Raw genomic sequence first — 23,281 nt, 5'->3', positions numbered from 1 at the left:
ATATAGAAGACTTGGTTATACTGTGCGCACAGATCTAAATGATGGCATATATAGCTATGTCGTTAACAAACAGAGATAATAAAATGCTGTAGAATGTTCTTTGCATTTAATAATGTAAAGATGAAAAGTGACCAGCTGGTCTGTCATTACTCCTTTGATCAGAAGGTGGTTGTTGCGGTGCAGGTAGGTAAATGAAGGTTAGCTAAGGTTAGCAAATGTGCTGCAGTAGAGCAAGGGAATGACAAAACTAGCACTGGCCCCTAGTACCTTACTCTGTTCTTGGCCTGTCACATCCTCTTTATGAGCAGCAGCCTAAAAATTTCCATCCAGCAGCAGAAGATGGAATTTTAAAATCGTTCAAATCAAACTCTGCTGCCTGAGAGTTGGAAAAGAAATGCCAATGCTAACGTGATAATTCGTTGATGGTTGTTTTTGCTGTATTTGTGGTTGTGCTAGCTGCTGCAGGCCAGAAACAGCTAAATGGTGGTCCTACGTGTGGGTGGCCGTATGTGCTGTGGGTGTCCGTCATTGCAGATACCGGCCAGCTGTCTCATGGGTCATTTGGGACTAGCTGCTTTTTTTTAGGCTTTTTTGGATAGAAATAAGGCTTTTAATATTGATGGTAATTAATCACTGAAGTTATTTACCCGGGTAAGTTAAACTATATGTTATATTCAGTTAGTTGGTCAAAGATGGTACATTTAAACAAAAGAGATGCTCTTAAATCATCCAGAAATTACAAGAACCACGTAGTGAAGACCCATGGCCTGTGTTACAAAGCAGGTTAGATGTAATGGGGATAGCTGAAAGGATATCTGACTCTGTGAATTATATCTACTGAGATGCCTTTGAAGAAGTTCTCCATTTAATACTGCATCCTTTGAAACTGCAGTGTAAATATCTGGAATTTCTTGTCATGCAGTTTTGTATGCACATTCACTGCAGTGGCACAGTTGAGCATTTTTAGAGAGGATACTAAGCCTGAGCATCCTGTAATAAGAGAAGCTGTCTTCTGTTTTTTTTAAAGGAATCAACTCTTTGTATATATGTATTCATGGCTGTTGTCTTTTTTACTTATTAATACTCATGCTTATATATGTAGACATAAAAAGAAAATTCTGCTGTAGGGCAACTGAAAATGCAACAAACAAAAAAGTCATGATTCCCTCAACTTTCCATTTCTTTGTTGTTCTTCTTTTCCAAGGAAACTGGTATTCTCAACTCTTCTGGATTTAATGCCTATTGAAAGCCTGCCAGTAGTTTTAGAGAGAGTGAATTTGATGATTCACATTATCCCATCCTGTCTTGTGTTTCCCAGAGTTTTCAATAAATCATTTGTTACAGTTGTACTATCCTGTATTGTATTTATTTAGAGAAGTGTAGTTTAGAGTTGTAAGTGGTTCTTCAGCATTTCCTCTTAGATTCCTCTGTCTACATGCTTCAAATCTTAATGTGCAGATTTCAATGGAAAGAAAATAAGAACAAAGTTGAAACTGCTCCAAAATGTCTGAAAGTAGCTTTTCTTATTAATTAGTTAAGTAACATGGCTGTTCCGTTTCTTGGGAGTTTTCAGGTCTAGAAACAACTGTTGCATTTCCATTGAATAGCTGAGTGTTTTCTTCCACTACTACTGGAATAAATACTCTATTTCTGGCAGATCGTGAGTTACAAAGTATTCCCATGTTTGTAGTCTATAGGACTGAATGAAAGCAATTAATTCAGGAAAAAATATGCAGCAAAGAGACAAAGAAAGAAGGAAAGAGTTGTTTCTCTAGCACCCATTTTTCTTTGGTTTTAGTGACTGCTCAGGGGGTTGGAGTTTTGGGGGCCTTTTGGAGAAGGTGAGTTACAGGGTGGTGAGTCAGAGCTTTACAGAAAATGCGACTAATCAGATTTTAGCCCATTGGTATCACCTCACTATATGGGCTTAAATGAGAGTCTGTCTGAAGGAACAGTTTCTTTCAGGTAATGTTGGTCCGATTTGTGAGTGTATCCCGGTCTGACCAAAGCAGTAATGTCTCAGCTGTTCTCCACCGGTCTGTGTTCAGAGTCGGGTTAAGGAACGAGTAACACATTAGCCAGGGGAGGTTTTCCACTTTCCTTGCTCAGGGTTTGGCCCAGGATGGGAGTGCAAAGAGAAGAGCCGTTTCCTACAGTGTGGATGGGTTAAGACGGGGGCTTACTAAGGCAGAGCCTCCCAGTCACAGGGTGTGTTCATGGGAATTCTTGAATAAGCCTCGTGGATTCAGAAAACAGAACTTTTATTCATTATCATAGACTGCTTTGTCCATTTCAGTGCCATTTCATTTGGTTAATGGCATAGTGTTACTCAGTAAATATATTCACTTTTTGCATTCACAAACCTGTAGGATGTGTTTTGTTGTGGCTGAATACTAATTCTAGTCTTTTCAATATTGCAGTCTACCCACATTGCTCGAGCCAGCTTCCAAGTTGATGCTTTCGGATCATCTTTCATCCTAGATGTGATGCTAAACCAGTAAGTAATCACTCTGTCTTACTGTACGCCTGTTCAAGACTGGTGCCAGTGAAATGTCATTTTTCAATGGAGGCATTAGAGGCTTTATTATAGGACAAATGCTATTTCTAGGTATTGAGTTAATCTGTAGTAGTATGTTTTAAGTTCTTTTGTTATTTTCTCAACTACCGGTGTAGGCTTGGATATTCCCATAGTTACTACTTAGTAGCTATTGTAGTATAGCTAACGTTTTAGTGTTATAATTTCATTTGCCACCTTTCAGTTTACTGGAAAGGCAAATTACGATACTCATGCAGAGCCTCCCTGGATAGTAAAAGATGGAGTTGCTGAAAACTGGTAGCTGTTAGCATTTTAATAACCAAGTGTAAAGTACTGGAGATACAGCAATTACACTGCAGCTAATCCTCGAAAAAGAATGAGATGGATAGTTGGGAATGAAGTTTCTCTGGATACATGTACAGTCTTTTGGGAACAGACAAGCATTATGAGGCAGTAGTAGCACAGTGTGAGTTTTGGTCTATGAGGAAACATTGAACAATAGTAAACTTAAAGCGAAATCTGGTACATAGCTTTCAGTAATGAGTTTTTGAAGTAGCCTTTTAGCACAGCTGTTTTCGAATAGGAGTTGCTTTAGTTTTCTGTTCTGAAGTGAAAAGAGAATAAATAATATAGTAAATAGAAGTGCTTTGTTAAGTAATTCAGATCCTAATAATTGAACACAATGTTGTGTGGTTCAGTGTAAGAGACAAACTGCTTAATTGCTACGAGTTTTTCTGCTATAAAGATGAACTGTTCAGGTTGCAATAGGAGCCACTCAAATTTCATTTTTTTTCCACTCGTAAACATATTTTAAACAGTGACAACTTCTTGATGTGCATTGATATGAGTTAAAAACCACATGTGAATCCTTGCTGGTTACGGCAAGGCAGATACACTGCGCTGCTGGAAGGAGAGGGAAAGAGGCTGATTTAGAAGTATGATTTTATAACAAATGCATTTTAAAAGAATTCTAGAGGAAGAATTTCCTGCTAAAAAGCACCAAGTCCACGACATTGAAATGTTTGTTGGAAATAGCAATTTTGTATACATGTTTATACCTTGCTAAGAGTAGGTTGCACAAACCTCTTTTTCCTTTGGGTTGCAGATTAATGGTGTGGTCACGGGTAGTTTCTGAAAGGTCAGGATTTTCACTGCAGTATGAATTTCAGGTCATCTTAGTAAAGGTAAATACCCGTACTGATGGTATATGAAAAGACAAGTTAAGGATGTGATTTTACAAACTGCAACAGTTCTCTGTAGGTGGATTTGTTGTTTATACATATGTACATATACACATAAACACACACACCAAACACATATGTTTAAAATTTGATTTGTTTTGAGCTGGATCCTATTTTTATGTCATTCTTTTATTGTTTTTAATGAAATTAGACCAGTATTTGTATGAGTAAGACTGTCAAAATGTGTCCTTATTGTTCTTAAGAGTGCCAGAATCCAACTTAAATATGAACTTTTCCTAAGCAGTTATGCTTTTTTACAATGTGAAAAAAGTCCTATCACAAATTGTGGAACATGAAAGCAAGAAGGCTGCAAGGAAATGAAGATGTTTGGCTTCTATCATGATATTTAAATCAACATTTAATCTTCCTGTGAAATAGCATTTACAGATCATCAAATAAAAAGATGGACAAGCATACTGGAGCAACATTTAAAATGTATGCTTAATTATTATTCCTGTGAACGAATCTGTTTTATTCAGAAGGCTGTATATATCTTTATTCTCTTTCAATTCTTACTTTCCATATTATATTCTGTATGTATTTGCTAAGGGTCCTGAGAGAAAAAAACACTCATTTTTTTGAGGAGTGGTTTGCAAGTTTAGCCCACAGTAGCTTTATAATTGAAAAGTAGCTGAATGGTTGAAAGGAGCAAGTTTCAAGATTTTAGTTTTCTTCTGGAAAAAATATCAGCTTGGCATTTATAACTGAACCTCTGCTAATATCAAAAGCATGCTGAAGCAGGCCCCTCTGGTAAAATTAGCTCTTACGCCTAATACACATTTGAGAAATGTTAAAGGAGGTATGGGGGACAGAGGGGGGGAAATTAATTTAAAATATGTAAGTTGTCAGAAAGGAGGGACTCTCCCTGCTTTTGTCAGTCTCCTTTCTGCAGTCTCCATGTTGTTTAAAGGTTACTGTATATGGCTCATATGTTTGAATATATCTGAGCATCAACTCTAGTTACAATGTCAGTGGTGGACAGTGACAGCAAAAGTGTTCATTCTTCCATATGGCTACTCAATTTATGAAGGAAAAAAGTTCAAAATTAAAATTATGGTAGTAAACAGAGGGCTTTAAAAATCAGAAACTAAAATACACCCCTGTTCCCTAACGTCTGTTTGCAAATAGATTTTCTTCGTTTGCTGCTTTCTTTGTGGGCATTGTTTTCTCTATCCTCTTCAATTCCATCTCTTTATCTGACAATCAGTTTCTGTTTCCTCTGTTGCATTGACCTGGCTTTGTTATCCATCCCCCGTTACGTACCCTTTTGTATTTTGTATTCTGTTGTGTTTGCATATTTTCCATCTCTGTTCTTACTGAGTTCTCTAAAGAGTCACACAATTCTTATTCTTTTTGCATCAGGAGCAGTTGTCCCCTCTGCCATTGCCATAGATACCACACAATCTTTTCTTGCAACCTTTTTCTTGACGACTTTTTGTACACTGACAGTTGGGGCTGGCAGAAATGTTTATGGTCTCCTACTTGTCTCTCTTCCCCCCCCCTTGCCTGATACTGTCTGTTTTACCTCCTCCCTTCACCAAAGGAGATGCTACTATTGAATCTGGGTGTTAGTTGAAGCAACTTTCCTTTCCTAGTCCCCTCCTCTGCCACCTCTCACAACAGTGGCCTGTCACTCATCCCTGCAGTGAACCAAGCAGGGAAGATACAGGTGATGGGCTAGGAAATCAAAAAGCAGAGCTTACACTGGCATCTCAGACATGAGGAAAAGTGAAGCCTGGGATGGGATGTTCTGCCAGTCCTGGGTGCAAGTGAGAGGAAGGAAACGACAATTTTTCCAGCTGGCATTACAGTGTGGCAGTTTAACATTGAAATCCGTGTGTTTTCTTCTCACTCATTTTGGATCTCAACCAGTTTTGAACGCGATGTTCGCATTATGTGCAGATATGCTGAAACATTACCTTGAATTATAATAAAAATATAATAATAAAAGGCTGATATAATTACAATGTAATTTCCTTTTTTTCAGCAGTGGTATTTTCTCCACATACGTCATCGTTCTCTCTTCCTTTTTTCCCCTGAGTTGCCATAGTATTTCTACAATAAGGTTTTTTAAGATACAGTGTTTCTTTTTTAACTTTTTTTGGCTGTTCAACTGTCTGAAGTATTTACAAAGAAGCTTTCAGATCAAATCAGCTGTATTTTTAAAAGGTTCAATCCCTTAGGCAAAAGTTAGGAACGCATTAGCTGCATCAGTGTGTTTATGAATCCATTACCTTGGTATCCTTCGGTGTTCAGAACTGCATCAAATGGAGCTGTTTTCTGTGACCATCTTCGTTAATGCTGCCTTACGCATTAGCAAACCTGGAGCCCGACCGCTGGCCCGCACAGGTGGGTGCTGCTCGCAGCCTTCCAGTCCAGCCATCAACCCAGAACTGTGCAGGAGTTGCATAGCAATTAAATGTGCTTTTTAAAAAATTTTTTTTTTTTTTTTTTTTTTTGTTATTCCTTCCCCTTAAAGTTTTTAATGCTGTGATGGCATCTGTGGCTCAGTAAATAGCTATTTCTTTTTTCATGCAGAATATTTCTTCTTAAATGTAGCCACATGACCATTTACACTCTCGTCTTGGGTTGTAATTATGTGATTAAACAGCAGAGCTCATCAGGAAATGGGGCATGTTTCCAAAAGCCCTTTTGGTCCTGCAGACCGTATGGACCGGTCTGAGGAGATCTCGGCCAGGGCATCTTCATCTGCTTGTGAAGTAGCAGAGACCTAATAGCAGAATGGGCCAAAGCAAGCTGTGATCACAGGGTTGGATTGGGAAAGAGCATGCTGGAAGTATCTGTGCTTGTCTGGAGTGTGGATAGGCGCTGGCACAGGGTGACCACCCTAGGTTCTCTTTGTGTGACCATGACGGGCAAGAAAGATGATCGTGGTCCTTCCTTGCTGCAGCAGCATCCTTCATAGAAGGGCTCTGGTGTCTCTTGTCACAGCTATCGGTAGAGAGAGTTTCTAGAGCCTGAGGCTGAATTGTGGTCACTTACGAGATGCAGCGTGCACACCAGGTGCTCTGCTGAGGGGACTTGTGGCCTTTGGAAAGCTGCCTGGAGCATCTGTCCACCCACATGTGCTGTAGCTGCTCGTGAAACAACAAGAGGAAGAGCCCTCCCCAATCATGGCTTTTTATGTAAGAGTAAACATATCCATAGCATGAGATCCTCCAGTTTGTGGTGATGGGGAAATGCTCTAAAGAGTCATGAGCATAGCTAAGGATTTCAAGCTTATGTTCAGCACTTTGGGACTGCTCTGTCCTTCCAAGTGACACTCAGTCACTAGGATAGAGCGTAATCACCACCTGCTTTCTTTTCTTTTAACACAAATTTAATTCCTGTGGTCCAATTGTTAGTGAAAAATAATCTGTAAAGAAGTAGTAGGCTGGGCAGGATGTGTTCAGAACCCCTACCCTCTTTAGGAAGCTCACGCATCTTCTGTTCCCATTGAGCATCTGACTGTGTCCCAGAGGAGTACCAACACTGTGTATAAATCAATGGTCATGATGATCAATGATGTTCAGAAGGCTGAAAGATTTCAAATGAGGCAATTTTTATAAATTCTGCAATCACTCTATTCTCTGTGTGGGAAATAAATGCCCTTTTCTCCTAGTTTATCAAAAGGTAGGCAAAACCAAAGAAACTTCTTCAGAAAATATTGATAGGTGTTTTATATATTTCAGTCTTAATTTAAATTATTTCTGGTTAGTGATACTGGAAGGTTCCTGGCATTCCAGGAATTAATTATTTTGCCTTGTCACTGAATGGTTTTTGCAGCTTCTGCTGAGAAGGATACAGACTTTCCTCTTGCCTTGGGGGGAGTGTTTATTAGGAATGTCTTTTAACTGGAGTTTTGCAAACCTTACAGAATCAGATGGTAGACTTCATCAAAAAATCCTGAAAACAGAAGCAAAATAAAAGGCAGCTTGACAGACAAGTGCCAGCTTTTTCATGAAACAAACTGCTGAAACCTTGCCTGTAATTTCTCTTGGCAAATGGTCTCCAACACTAATATCAATGTGTCATGTAAGCTGTAAATGAAAAACATATTCCTAAATTTGCTCTGAATCGTAAACATTTGGCTGTGTGGAATTCAAAAGGATTAGCTTCCTGACATGGGGTTAAAAAATGCAGTTACACCGTTTCTGACTATTATAATTTCTGGTAAGTCTTTCTCCCGCATTGCCCCCCGTGAGTCTCGCACTCCTCCTGGTCACCCGCACGACAGGCGTGCGATTGAGGGGCTCCGCGTGACGTGACGTGACGGGTTCTTCTGCCACGTGCGAGGGGACCCATCTGCCGTTCCTGCTCTAAAAGTATGCCGTGCTTTATGATCTCTGTTATTCTTGTAATGACTCCCGGTAGCTGTTTGGGTAACAGCGCGTGGTAAGTGATGTTCAGATCAAACCTGAGGAGGAGCAGCTCTTCCTTTAAGCGGTCCTGGGTCTCCCTAAAGTCCAACTCAATCCCTGATTAGTTATTTTAATGAATGCCTTGGCTGCACACAGTCCCAATTGTTCTTGCTAGCAGCTGGAATTTACGGGGATCGAGGGATTTCGAACTCTGTTCACTTTTCTTATTCGTGCCTTGTGCATGCAGGCTGAGGAGCCCCACTTGGGTATGATCACATTTTGGTAATTGATTCTTACTTAAAATAATGCCTTTTTTTTTCCACCGTATGAGAGTGCTGTGAAAATTTAATTGTAATATTTAATACCAATTTACAGGTAGTATGATACAGACTGAATTCAGCTCTTCTGAAGGAGGTACTGAATCATGTTCTGCACTATTTTTGAATTATTTGTTAAGTGATGTTTATCTGTGCTCTGTGGTCAGAACCCCAGCTGATCCAACGGGATTGTTTTTTCACAACCCTGTTTTGCAAAGTCATTCTTTCCCCCTCCCAGTCTGCGATGGAAAAGTCAGTATGGTCATAAGTGCAAACCAGACTTAAGAAATATTTTCTCCCTGATATTGTTGCTTAATTTCAGAGGTTGATTTTGTTCTTTGGGAGGCAGTTACTCTGCACCTCCATTTGTGTTAGCACCCTTTGCTAACACATATTTTGTACAAACTGTTTTTGAACGGCTTATAGGTTTTTCTATCTTTACTGAAAAATGTCAGTTCTGCAGAGATTTCTGCCTACTAATTCTGTTTGGGCTAAAAGACAAAGGTAAGACAAGAATTCAAGGTTTTACTAGTGTATCACTAAACATATCCTGCGGCTAGGGAGAATGCCTGGGATGATGCTACCTGTGTAGCATCATCACTAAGAGTTCCTGTGGTTTATTTGGTTGGGGTTTTTTTTTCAGTTTTGTGTTGAAGAAGTATTCCCATTGTAGAATTTGTCAAAATATAAAGTGTTTGAATAGTTCATTACCCTCAATGATAAAAGTTTGAACATTAGTTTTAGAATCAGAAAGCCCTGTAGCATCGCATTTTCCTCCCACCTTGGTATGTATAGAATATCAGCCTTCTTTTTGTTACATTAAATAGTTTGAGCTTCTAGATCTTTGTTCCTGAAATGGCATCTTTTAAGTCCTTTAATGATTTCTGTGCCTTTTTGCTGACCTCTCCAGTTATCAGCTATCCTGATTTGTAGACTCAGTACTGCACTTTGGTAGTGTCACGTATAAAGGTAGCACAACCTTCCCATTTCTAACTGATATGCCTCTTTATGTAGTTCCCAAGATTTTCCCAAGATTTTTTCTTATTTATTTATTTTTCTTCTTTTTTCCCTCTTTCTTTTTCTTTTATTTTTCAAAAACTTCCTTCTTCCAAGCTTAGAATTGACTGTTTGGTGAATATGAACTATGTTCTTGACCTTATTATATCATCACTATTACTATTATTGAATTTGTAATCCTGTACAAGAAAAATGTCAGGTTACTTTGACAAGCAAAAATTTCCATAAACCTGTGTTGATTATCAGTAGTTCAGTATCAGAAGTTTACTACCTACCTTTAATTTATTTTGTATAATGTTCCATTATGCTTAAGACTTATTTTGGAAAGGGTAAATTGCTTTTGATAACTCCATTACATTTTATTTTTTAATATTAGAATTTGGTTTTAGGTTAACAAATTTCTGTTGTGATTAATCTTCTATTATTATCAATAGATTTTTTTTTTGTTGATTTAGTACCAGCTACTGGCAAAGGCTGTTGAAATCAGCACAAGTTTGCTACTGACTTCAGCTGGATGGGGATATGGAAAGTTTAAGTGATGTCTGTAAAATGTTTGCAAGCGCTTAATTGGCATTGTGGTTAAAATGAGAACAAAAAAAGGTAATTTGTTTCATTCATCTGTTATTTCCAAGTGTACCACTGTAAGGTAGTCCTAAGCACCTGTGAGAGAATTCCCCTGATGTTTCTGAAACACCACTTCCAACTCACTGGTTCATGACTTCTAAGAAAAATAGCGTTTGAAAACATTTATCTGTGTATGCACAATCTGTGCATCCCCTCATAGGATCCTTTCCTAGCCCATTAAAAGAAGTTTCTGAAATGGTCAGTCCTTCATTTTCCTCTCAATGGATGTCATAAAGAATATTTTACTGCTTTTAGGTAGTTGCATTCATTGGAAGCAATATTTGTTGGTTTATAGTAAGAGTAATTGAAACATATGGGATTATCAGCACTGAGTAAATTGCCTTTCCATGGTCTGGTTTTTTTTTTTGATACAAAAATAGTTATAGAAAATGTATTACTGTGTATATGTGAGTGTGTGTAGGAAGGAAATGATTAGATTAATTATTCTGGAGAGATATTATCATTCTATTACTATAATATTTTTCTTTCTTGATGATATTCCTTAGATTACCAGATCACTTAGGAGCTATATGTCTTACACACACATACACAGAGATACCTCATATGTACAGATCAATCATATGCTCTACTTAGCATCTTCTTCAAAGTAAGATTGACTTAAACTAGGAAAAGAATCAAATTGCTTAACATGTTTCAGTGCCTATGAATTTATCTTCTAAGTGCTGGGTATCTCCAAGTGGCACTTGTTGCCAAATGACCATTATCAAAGATTTTAAAAGAAAAATTAGTTGTATTTTTGATTTAGCCTTTACAAAGTGACTATGATAGTAAAAGTGTAATTTCTGGATTTACTATTGAAATGGAATTATATCCTCATATGCTAGCATTAGTTTGGGCACCAGAGTTTTTACTTGAATGTTTGGATTGTATGTACCTTACTGCCTCTTCTGTAAAAAATACAAAACAAACTATTGACCTTTCCAACTATTTCTATTTTTGGTTATGGTTTAACAGCTAGCATAAGATTTGTGTTTACAAAAGCAAGCAACAGCCATACAAGTTGGTCTAATAAAAGCGATTATCTTGTCTTACTGTTTGTCACACAGATTCTTAGACTGCTGTGGCCACAACACTACTACTGTCCTACGTATTGTTACATATAACTACAAGTCAGAGTAAGGCACATGGAGAAGACAGTACACAGGAAAATGCATGAGCTGGAATGTGAATAGCAGGTATTTTCTCTGCTGTCATTTATAGGGCATCTCCTCCGTGAGTCAGCAGCCTTCCTGCTGATACAGGTCCCTTCGTATGCCTCTCCCTTTGTTGTCCAGCTGCTCTGCCCTGTTTTTCACTTTCTCCTTGAGAACTCCTTTGGCATTATGACCTTCTGTATATGTGCATTAAAAATAGCACTTAGAGAAACAGAGGAAGTGTTGCAGGCCTTTTAGCTTGGGGCTTAAATACTTTCCACAGCTAAGCAGTGAAATGAATTGGAATCCCCTTTTCTAGACAAGGAGTCGAGTGATGCATGGAGCTAGGAATGAATGTATGGGGGACGAAAATAGTAAAAATTATTAGGCTTTCTGGGAGGGAATCAGAGGACCTAATGGATGGCTGAATAACCGTCAGCGTACAAACTCATGGTGTTTAATTCTGCGAGATCTTTACATGAGGAATAGATTATTCAGCCCTCTTCTACTCAAGATAGTGGTTCTACTTAAGAAATGTGGTTTTAGTCCAGAGACTGAATCAATGTGCAGTATTAAAACAATGTCTTGTTAACATGTGGAACATCTTACCCTACAAATAACAGTGCTCGACTTGTGCACACAAACTCCATTGTATCAAAGCAATGGACTCGTTTGCTTTCTTTGCAATATCTATTACAGAGATAAGGTGCTACCTGTGAAGTCTACAATAGCTACAGCCATTTGTTTCTGTGGTTGTGAGAGATTTATGTAGCATTTTTAAATGTGTTTTGCCAGTAAAATTCAAGCCGGGTGTGCTCACTTTTCCTCAGTGGCTGGAAACAGACTTTTTTCAACAGACTTTCTGTATGGTGTGTAGTCTTTAATGTAATTGTTTTCATTTGGTTGGGACCTGCTAGTGGGTAAAAACTCATTTAGAGACAGTTGTGTCATCTTAGTTAATGCAGAAAGTTTGTTTCCTTGAAAAAAACCACAAACAAAAAAAATTCTGCACTTTCCTTTGAGAGACTTTGTGCACATTGCTCCGATTCTCTTCCCGGCTGTATTAACACGAGAAGCACAGCCAGTGGAATGACCCCTCCCTGTGGGGAGACTTCTTTCCTCTTCCAAAACCCGTGCAAAAATCAGGTTTTCAAATGCTGGAGTACCAATTAGCGAATGCAAATCTGTGAGGAAACTACTGATCCTGCCCGTTGCCCTGTTTCCCCTTTGTCAGGGGTGCTGTGGCCAAGGACGCCAGACGCGCCGCTCACCCGTTGGGGTTTGTGTCTCGTCCCACTGGTACCCCTGTTCCCCGCACCGCCCTGGGCTGAGTCAGACTCGTTGCCTTTCGCCAGAGGTATCCCCCCCCAGAGGATGCTTCTGAATTGGAGACAGGCATGGTAAAAGATTTTTGATAGACAAGTATCCTACTGGTAAACGTTCCACTTGTTGCATATAACCCAAAGATACTCTCAGTCTGTAAAAGTACTGTAGATCAGGGTTGGCTTGGCTATAACCTGATCCTCTCTCAATTCAAACAGCTGGACTTTTTTGATACTTTCCAGGCCTTCAGTCTTCACAGGCTGTGATTTAGTCTTACTGTGATGCTTCTGTAATGCCCCATCTAATTCCCTGTTATTTTCAATTATATGATAATCAAATTTTCCTTTTAAATAATCTTCTGATTGGAACAGAACTCAGTATGTCTCTAAAATTCTTGAAATATTTAATTGCTTCTTATTTAGTTTGAGTTCTTTATTGTCCCAAGTTGTATTATGAAATAGTAGTAGAGGAATGAAGCAATGAAAGAAACCTTATTAATACTGCTTATCAAATAGGGCATTAAAATGTGTTTTACGGAACTATGGAATGATTTACTTTGCACCAGTATATTAAGAAGTTGTTTTAATGAAATATACTGTCAGATCATCCTAACAGAAACACTAAGGCATGGTACATTATTGAAAAGAACTCTTTTTTTTTGAATCCCTTTTCTGTTTCTTTACAAATGTTTTAACCAAGGAGTATGGAATCTGCTTGTATTACCATAAAATACAAATAAATTAATGTAGGCCAGAAAAGATCTCTTTATCAATTGACTGAATGACTGGTCATATGATAATAGTTCTATTTCTTTAAAAAAATAAATGACAAAACAATGTTAGAGAGTGTTTATCATGTGTCCTCATTCTGTTCCATTTACTTTATTTCCACCATCCCAAAGGAAATAAAATGCTGTCATTTGGTGTGATACACAGTGAGATGAAGGAGAAGAATCATCTTGTACTTTTATTAAAGATGACCTACAAAGAGATATTTCTTCTAAATCGGGCTTCTGCCCTTTTTTGAGATGTTAAAAGGTCAATTGAAAGAAAAAATACAATTTTTTATCTTGATCTTCCTTCCTTCCTTTCTCCAAAGAAATAAACTCACTTAAAATCCAGATTTTTAATAGCCAAATTTATTTTTATCTGCTGTTGTTTACCTCATATCACGTCTCGTTGTTCTTGCCAAAGAATCTGTTGGGGAGGGTATAAATGTACAGCAGGAGTTACAAATGTACAGGATGTGCTCATCCCCTAAGGTAAAACCCCTCCTCACAACATACTGAAGATTCGCCTAAATATCAAAGATGTGAGATTTGCTTCAGAAGAACAAAACGAAACCATTCATATCCAACGGGCGTGACAGATTTTAAGCCCCTGGTTGCATGTTATCAAATATACCGTAGTGACAGTTCTAATACTTTAAATCATTGTAGAGATTACTTAATACATAATTTTAAAAGAAAAAAAAATCACCCTGCCTTTTTGAAGATTGTGAAATTTTGGAATCCACTGTTTTGCCGAAGCCAGCCAGCCAAAAAACACATTGTAAAGATTTTCCCTCTACAAAGCAGTTCAGTTAGAGCAAAACTGTGCCTTTTCTCACTGTAAATGTGGTGCTTGTTGTGGCACCCATTCAACCTTCCTTTCACAGAGACAGTCTCAGTGGCGACAGTAAAATTGCAATTGTCTCTCTGCTTATTATTGCTCTTATAATGAATCACACTTTCCATTTGGTCTGTCAAATTTTGATAATAGTCAATGAAGTTACGCTGAGAGAAAAGGAGAAAAAATGAGCTTGATGTAATGTTTCAATAATGGAGTTACACATGTTTTCAGAGCAAAGAATTAAGGAAATTCAGATGTATCTCCATTTCCCAAAGAGAAAGCTATTTCTAAATATCACTGAAGGGACAAAAATCTTTTGTTATGTTGCCATGTGTTTTAGCATCACCTCTGTTTTTACTTAATCATAAGCAGCAAAGGAGTTCTTCCACTGACTACAGAAGTGGGAATCCATCCAAAGGCAGCAGATTATCAATGCATTTCTGCCCATGTCAAGTGGCCAATTTGATCACAGAAGAAACTTCCTAGAAATTAGCCAAGGAATAAATTTGCTTTATTGTACTTCACTCTGGTAAGTTGCTCATCAGTAAGTGGAAATCATGAAATGTGAGGCTGCAGAGAAACAGCAAGATCAAGCTGAATATGACACTGTAAAGAAGCTGCCAAGTCTAGCTAAAGAGATTAATATAAATACATTTCCAGTGTTAATGAAAAACGGTGGCTGGAGCTTTTCATTTATGTACGCATAGCCTTTGCTTTGGTCCAAAGTTAGAGGGTTTCTTTTGTCTTTCTCTTTTTGCAAGAATTGTTAAATCTTACATTACAATGTGTTTTCTGGGTGAGCTTGCTGATCTTTAGCCTGTAGTTATCCATAATCATTCTTTGATCTTCATTTCTTTTTTGGTTTAAGAGGATGTATTTCTCTTTGGTGGTTTGCCAGAACATCACTGCTAATGGATTTCTGGTGTGCTAGAAATTTTACAATAGGAACAGATACAATAATGTTTCGATGGCCTGCAAATACGTGATGTGTTGCCACTTGAATTAGGCAGTTACGTTGTACTCATGCTTTGCTCTTCCCTTTGCCTGTCTCCTTAGACAGACTGTGGGAATTCAAAAGGTGCAATTCATCACTTCTTATTGAATGTGGTTGTTTTCCGCATTCGGTGGTATGACTGGGATAATTTTGCAGCTGGGAATCTGAAAGAGTAGGAGCTGATACTAATGAATTTCTGCCATTCCCTTGATCACCAGGTTCTTGCGTGTATTCTTACGGGTTTTGAGCTGTGAAGGTCATTTGAGTTCACCTTCATTTCAGTCCTGCTCCACCTGGACAGCACGCATGAAGCAGTTTAGGTCCCAGCATACAGGTTTGCTGGCTGATGCTATTTCAGCCCTTCTCATCAAAGTCTGATATAAGTTAGTCTGGTAAGGTCTTAACCACGTTTGAATGTAGACCTTCAGGTGCTGAGTGTTGGATTTCACACCGTCAGCTGCTGCTTGTCACTAATAATTCCTACTTCATTTATCCCACACATTCACAGTGGGTTGTTTCACCAGTATAAAAACTGGAATGTGACCTATGGGTTTACCTGAAGGACAAAAGATGAGCCTTTTTTTATGGTTATGTTCTAACAAATGATTGAACATTTCACATTAAGGGCCTGTGTGGTTTACCCCCAAAAGCTTGACAGATAAAGCTGCTGATATCAGACTTCAAGGACAGAGTAGAGAAGAGCGTTGGTGGTAGATGTCTGAAAAGAAACAGATGATGCTGAGGTTGGGAGAGGTGGGATCATTTCAATCTTTTGCAGTATCGATGCCAACAAAAATATGGTGAGATAATAAACTTGCTTTACTAAAAGTGTATCTTTTGGATTTGGGGCTGCCTTATCTCAGTGCTCAGGCACTTACTGTGATCTTCCCACTGATCTGACCTTCCCATTGATCTGATCTTCCTGAGGGGCTGAAGTATTTTCCTGCAGACTGAATACAAATTGATGCTGAGATGTATTCCCCTTCTTCCCTACACAAGGTGTGTTGAACCACTGCAACAAATTTTTTTCTCTTGCCCGGTGAGCTACAAATACTTTGCTTTTGGTCTTCGCTGAGGTGAGAAGAGAGTACTCAGAAGAAAAGGAGAGCATGACCCATATCCATGCCTTTCTCCTGTGGAAGCAGGTAGGGTTGTCCCCACTGCCCAATATCTCCTCCCTGCATTAGCAGATGTGCAGTTGGACTAGAGAGGGGTAGATTAGACCTCAGAGAGTTGTGAGATGCACAGCAGCACAAAACTAGTGTCCTAGAGACCTCCTTTGTACTGGCACCCAGTGACTTTGGAAACATGTACGTTGAGAATTGAGATATTGCCTATAATAATGGTGGAAACAGCAGGGAAGAAAGTGAAGTGTAACTTTATTTAGTCTTTGGAATTGCTTAATCTTTCTGGGATTTACACTTTAAAATTTTATTTGAATTTTCAGAACTTGTTTCAAGAAGTCTTAGTTCCCTTGCAGGTACATACTAGCATATAGCATAGAAGAGTCTAATCTTTAATAATAGTTTCCCGTAACCCAGTGCATAAATATCCCTATGCCTGTGCTGGGCTGAATGCTGTGTGATAGGCCATGTACTTTAAAACCAGATTTCACTGAGGCACTGTTGCATTTCTTCTTAAGTGACCTGTTAACTTTTTTAATGTAACTTTTTTTCTTTGTAAACTTACTCAGGCTCTTATTCCTGGGTGGACTCATCATTTGAAATATAATAACAAGAGTTTGTCATTAACTGTTTGAAAAGTTTTATTTTCTTTTCCTCCTTCCTTAAAATTTCATATAAACATTGACTGGAACAAGGTTTTCACGTAAATACAAACAAGGGAGAAAACTTCACTGAACGTCTCCTTAAGCTGCAATGCAAGTTAAATTTGAGGGATATCAAGCACTTGCTGCTTCTATTGACTTTTTGGACTTTGTACAAAAAATATCTTCAATCAAAGGAAAAAAAAAAAGAGCAAAATTTAGATAGCCTGTTGATATATATTTGTCTTTGAATCATTGTGATAGCCTTCATGTTGATCCATGCTGTGATGCCTATGGATTAGACTGTTACAGTTCTTCTATTAGCTAATTAGAATCACCGAATGGTTTGGGTTGGAAGGGACCTCAAAGATCATCTAGTTCCAACCCCTCTGCCATGGGCAGGGACACCCTCCACTAGATCAGGTTGCCCAAAGCCCCATCCAACCTGGCCTTGAACACTTCCAGGGATGGGACATCCACAACCTGGGAGGAATTGCACAATTCAGTTGGAACAGGTAGAGGCTGTCAGAGAATCCGAAGAAACGTGTTATCTGGCAGTTCTTAACAGATAGCACAATGAATTGTATTACTAACTTTAGTAACTTCCTCTGTGCTTTTTTTAAATAAACATGTTTATACACACACACATACGTATATGTATTTATATACATATATATAAAAAACCACACACACACATGTATGCAGAGGGGTATTTCTGCCCTCCCTCTCTCTTTATAGGTAGGCCTGCGTTTAAGACTAAGTAATTCTTGCACGGTTCCCTTTCCTAATAGCAGCGCAGAAAGACTCTTATTTACAATAGAATTGTCTAGACGTTGTCTGAGTGTGCAGACAATAGAGCAATGTAGGTAATGCAAATTCTGGACTTGGCCTCTCATATGCGAGATGTATTTGAACACCTACCTCCCTCCTAGCAGGATTTTTTCAAATTTCCTGCTTTCCACTTCTGTCCCGCCCTCCACCCCAAATGAGCAGATTGAACAAGAGGCACTTTGGCACTTCAGAGGAGTGAGATGTTTGCTACTTTTCTTTCTCTTGCAAAAAAAAGTCTGAAGGAAAGTTGCTTTTTTTTGGAAGCAAATACACAGCTTTTATTTTGGTTTCAGTTCTTGCACCTTGATAATCATGCAGATAATTCCTGAGAGCAACTCAAGTTTCTCATGAAATGAACATGAGAAAAACAAGGCAATTACGGCTTGGTCCTTACAAAGCCTGTCGTAAGAAGGGATTTGACTTTTAACTACGTTGGTTCAGGGCAATATGACTGAGATGTTGTTGTTGTTGTTGTTCTTTTTGCACTTCTTTCTGTCACGGAGAAATTAAAGCAGCAATGTGCAGACAACTGTGCCAGCAGGAATAAGAAAAGTATTCAACCTGACCTTCAACAAGGAAAAATTTGGACATTTTCAGTGGTTTTGGTATATTGAAAGCAGCCTTAAACTGTTCTCACAATCGTTTGCAGGTCACTGTAAATCACTGTGGACATAATCCCTTTACCCCATGTTGCTGGTAACGTGAGTTCCTTCCTACTTGCACTGGGAGAAGAAAGACCACTGTGGTGCTACCTAATTGACAGTGTGGGACTCCAGAGAATGGCTGGCTAGGAAATGAGCAAGTAATGAGTTGTTCTCCATACTTTTGGCCCACTACTCCTTCAATATTTCTAGACAGAAATCTGTTTGTGAATTCAGCTTATAGATGTATTAATACTCTTGTGTTGTGTCAGCTATGTCACCCCAGCAGAAAAAAGAGAAGATGCTAATGGAATTGCACAGGGGCTATGGCAAACTGAATTATGCTCCTGCGCTTGCACAACTGCTGCCTTTCAGTTCTGCTTTATCCAAACCTAATAGCTAGTTTTCAGTTACGCATTTCATATTTTCCCTATTTAGACTTGTGTATAGCATAAAATAAATGTTATATGTCAAATTTTGCCCTTGGATGAACATTAGTAGTTCTGTTTGACTTCAGCAGGAGCTGCAGGCAAACATCCTAAAAAAAGATCTTGGCCTCAGATCTAAAATCCCTTTTGCGGCATCCTATATTCCAGGAATGTGTAGCTCCCTGTCTTCAGTGACCAGCATTGTTAACAAGTCTCTTTCAGTTGTCCTTGGAAGGCCAAATGGAAGGAGCTAAGTACTATACGGGACTAAGAGGCCAATGTTTGAGCACCTTTGAGATCTCAGAGCCTGAGATCAGCTGCCGCCTAACCAAAGCATTTAGCATTTTGTAAGTGTGCGTGGACAATTAACACCCTAACCAGAGCAGAACGATTTTAAACAGCAGCCATCCATAGAAACTGCTACAGATATGCTTACTGGGATAGCATAAGTGTTTTGTATATTTTTAAGCTGCATTTTTATGCGTTGTTAATGTATTGTAACTATGTAGTCACTTTTTCCCTGGGGTTTCTGAATGTAGCTAACAACCTCTGCTGCGGATCGCTGTTGTTACTTAAGGGAAGAGGCAGAATACCAAGATGGGGGAGGCACCTCTCAGCTGTCAGCAGCTGAGCAGGCAAAGGAGCATGTCAGGAATCACAAATCCTTTCCCCTTCCTTTAGACCATATGGCAACCAAAATCTTCCAATTCACTGCAAGGAAGCTATGAGACAAAGGAATTTAAATTGCTAGTCATAGAGTAGGCCAGAGGAGGGAATAATGAATGTGCAGAGAAACCACCTGGAGAAGATAAAAGGCTGAAGCCGCGTTCGGCATTTCCCAACAGATACTGATAATAATTTTATGCTGTTGTAAATGGGTAAAGCAGGATTGCCCGCTTGCTGGTAAACTGGCAACGCTGCTGTCAGTAAACTGAAGCTGGAGTAAGAAATTTATCTGTGTTTCTACAAGTTTCCCCATTTAATGGGAAGGAGAATTCCCAGTACCTGAAGTAGGACTTGGACCAAATTTGCCACCCCAGCTGGGTCCCCAAGTAGTTGGCTGCAGAATTTGCCTTTCAGGCACGATGGTTGTTTAGTATGTATAGTAAATCAAAAGCTTTCCAAAAGCCCGGTGTTTAGAGCATGGTCCTGGGATGGGAGAAACCTGATGTGAGGTTTTTTCTGCAAATCAGCCCGGGAAGGGATTTTTAAAGCAGGTCTGCTAGCTGCCTTGTTTCCTTAGGCGGCGAGAGTTGATACTGGGTAGATGCTAAACTGAGATAGAGAAATGCTTTGGTAATCTTTGGCAGCTGTTCAGGGATAAGGCTGGTGTCAGTGTCAGTCTGAAGAACAATGAGGATTTGCTGGTATAGTGACTAAGAAAAGTTGCATTAAATTAGAGGATGTGAACAGGTAAACTGCTGTTTATCAATTGTTGGTTTTTTCCCTCTTTGCTTTTCCTTACAGATACTTCAGATATGTGTCGGAATAATTGTTATTATTCAAACTGTGATCCTGTTCAGTAATTTGCAAATAAATGGTCGTATTCCCAATTTGTATAATGAGTGGGTAATGAGATTATTTTAATATAATACCAGTGTTGGTTTTAGTTGTGTGCATGAACGCCATGGTTTGTACTTTGATTGACCCTTGGTATAATAATCAATGAGATATTAAGGATTGTCTCAGGACAATTAGTCTGTTAACAAGTGTTTTCAAATAGAGTTTATTTTTCTGGTAAGGATCCATAGAAGCCCTTTCTGTTTAAGGCAAGATCGAGTGGTCCTGTCCAGTCCCCTTTGTACAAAGGTAGTTTTCTCCCTTATTACAAATTTAATGTCTTCAGGGTTATTGGGTTTTTTTTTAACTGCACAATGTTTTAAAAGTGGTTTTTTTACAAGTTTTCAGAAGTTTTTAAAAATTTAGAAGTTTTTTAAAGACAAAAAAAGATTTGAAACACAAAATTTAGATATGAAAAAACAGCATTTAAAATAATCCCAACACCCTCAAAGTGTCAAGCTGAACACCCAGTAAGAAACCAGGAGAGTTTAAACCTGTTTTGAAAAACACTATCTTTGCTTTTCAACCAGTGCCCAGTTCTGAATGAACAGGATTTTATAATTTTCAGATGACTCTTCCCTTGTCCTTTAAGGAGATTTGGTTGACAAAATATCACACAGCTTTTGATCTCTTTCAGCATCAGTGCACCTGTGCTACAGAGGAGGCAGCTGATGCTGCTGTGTTGATATTGTCATCTTCGCACGCTGGTGTTGCTGGATCTCAGAAAGCTTAGAAAAATCTTGCTTGCTTTTTATATCTTTGCTATAACTTGGTGCAAGCATTTACCTGTTGCCACTGTTGCTTCTTCCTTTGCGTCCTTTCTACCCCTATATTGCTTCCATTGATTGAATTTTTTAATTTTTTTTTTTCCCTGAGACAATAAATCCTTGTTTCTCTGCTGGTATCACTCTGAGGCTGGCTGTTTGCTGGTAACCCAGACACTGTTTTCTGCTTGACAACAGTCACATGTGACGCTTTGAGTGTTGTTCCTGGAGAAGCTATATTTTTCAGTGTTTTTCAGGTGCACTGTCTTTGTGATAAATTTTTCTTCACCTCCGTGATACTGAATGTGATGGGTCTCTGGCATTAAACGCTTTTCAACTTCAGGGAGGATACTTGATGCAGGAAAGTATGCCCTTCACTCAGGTGCCCCTTTGAACTTTTCCAGTGTGAGTACCGCAGTTACTTACCTTGACATCAAGAGCAGCAAGGCATTGCTCTAGCAGTCTCACAAGTTATTTTTTTCAATGATACTCCTTCTCCTTCCCTAAGGACTTTGCCCTGAGTGTCTTTTTAGCTCGTGTGCTGCCTTCTCTCTTCTTATATATGGTTGGTTTTGCCCAGGACGTTTGTGTCCCTCAACTTCTTTATGGCACATTAATTTCATATTGCATTTGCACTTGAAAGAATGAACTGTCTTCATGCTGGAGTCAGAGGGATCTGAGTAATCAAAGAGGTTTTTCATCTTGCCCTAAACCTTTGCTGGAAGTTTACCACGTTTTAATGTGGTTCTCCTAATTTGTAAATTTGCCTCTTTTCTTTTTATTTGTAATGTGTTATTCCTTTGCCTGGCATTAACTCGGAGAGCTACTCCTCCAGCTATGTCTCTTTTCTCTCAGTGACTTTCTCTTCCACTTTTTCTTCCCATTTAAAGTCTTTTCTTTTCCACCAATTCCCAAATGCGATTCAGGAATTTGTTTTTAATTATTGTTTTGGAGTATTTTTGTACATGTATTTACAGTGTTGTCTTAGTTTGTTTTATAGGACTATTGTCTCTATCTTCCCTAAACAAGAATAGTTTCTCAGCTGTTAGAACTATGCAGCTTTTAACGCTGAGTTTTTGGGTGTCTCCACTGCAGAGACCATTATCAGCAGTACCTTCCTTTAGCAACCCACAGTCAATTGGCTGGTACCTTGTGGTATCTGCTGCACTACAGGGTTATTGCACTCTGTACAGATATTACTCCTGTACCATTCTGCCAAAATACTGCAGATCATATTTCTGTATACAGAAGTGGAGATTTGAAGGTGACCATATAGGTATATTTATACACAAATATTATTTTTTTCTATTTTTGTGTCCTTAGCCACTGCAAAGTTTAGAAACCCCTCAGCATTTTCACTGCATGCTCTTGCACTGACTTATGCAGCCTCCCACAATTTGGGGGTGCCTCTATAACAAAGGGGTGACTTATATATAACAAATTGCCTATCACTTCAGGGGGACCGTCTCCATGCTTGCAAACTGGTGTGAGGAAGGGACTCTCTAAGACTGCCCTTAGTGTATAAACGTCAAGTCATTATCTTAGCAGCAGCCCCAGTGGTTTAATCCTCACCACCCTGTCTTGAATTGTCCCAGGGTCTTTGTCAGGAGCTTGATGTTGATGGTAGGGCTTTCTTCCTCAGCAGTCTTGGGTCCATTTGGGGTTAGTTTTACATGCTTGCAAACTGTTAGAACATTCTTGTTATTATCCGTGGGTTTATTTATACAGTGATTGCTTCATTTTGTTATGTCTTTACCATACTAAAGGATATTGCCCATACAGGTTTCACCTATTAGTCTATGCCTGAGAGAAGGACTACTTATCCCATGTTGAATTTTGAGGTATGTGGATAACATGCTATATTTTAAACAGGGTAAACCCTCTTGCCACCCTCACCCCCCCTTTTATTTTCCCTCCTTTCTTCCTTGGGAATAAACATTCAGAGACACCATTTAATGTAGTGTCTAAAACCAGTACGCAGCTAAACTCCAGAAAAATGTTTTGGCCTAAAATTAACATATGCATGCTTGAGTTAGTTTCTCTTGCAGTGTGGAACAGTCTTCTAGTTCTGATGTATACATAGTTTTTACATGAGGATTGCTCTTTCCTTGTTGT

At 38.8% G+C, this 23,281-nt stretch overlaps 1 protein-coding gene across 4 annotated transcripts in view; it reads left to right on the top strand.

Annotated features, from left to right (window-relative positions):
* The window catches only part of ADAM22 (ADAM metallopeptidase domain 22), a 135,738-nt gene that overhangs the window by 14,834 nt on the left and 97,623 nt on the right, over positions 1 to 23,281 (top strand). For all 4 annotated transcript variants that reach the window (XM_075746242.1, XM_075746243.1, XM_075746244.1 and 1 more), the window contains exon 3: positions 2,421 to 2,497. In XM_075746242.1, the coding sequence (XP_075602357.1) occupies positions 2,421 to 2,497 (77 nt within the window). The remainder of the gene's footprint in view (positions 1 to 2,420; positions 2,498 to 23,281) is intronic.

The sequence above is a fragment of the Balearica regulorum genome, chromosome 2 (genome assembly GCF_011004875.1).
Source record: "Balearica regulorum gibbericeps isolate bBalReg1 chromosome 2, bBalReg1.pri, whole genome shotgun sequence".
Lineage (NCBI taxonomy): Eukaryota > Metazoa > Chordata > Aves > Gruiformes > Gruidae > Balearica > Balearica regulorum.
Note: the sequence above shows the minus strand (reverse complement) of the source record. Positions and strands in the feature narration are given on the sequence as shown.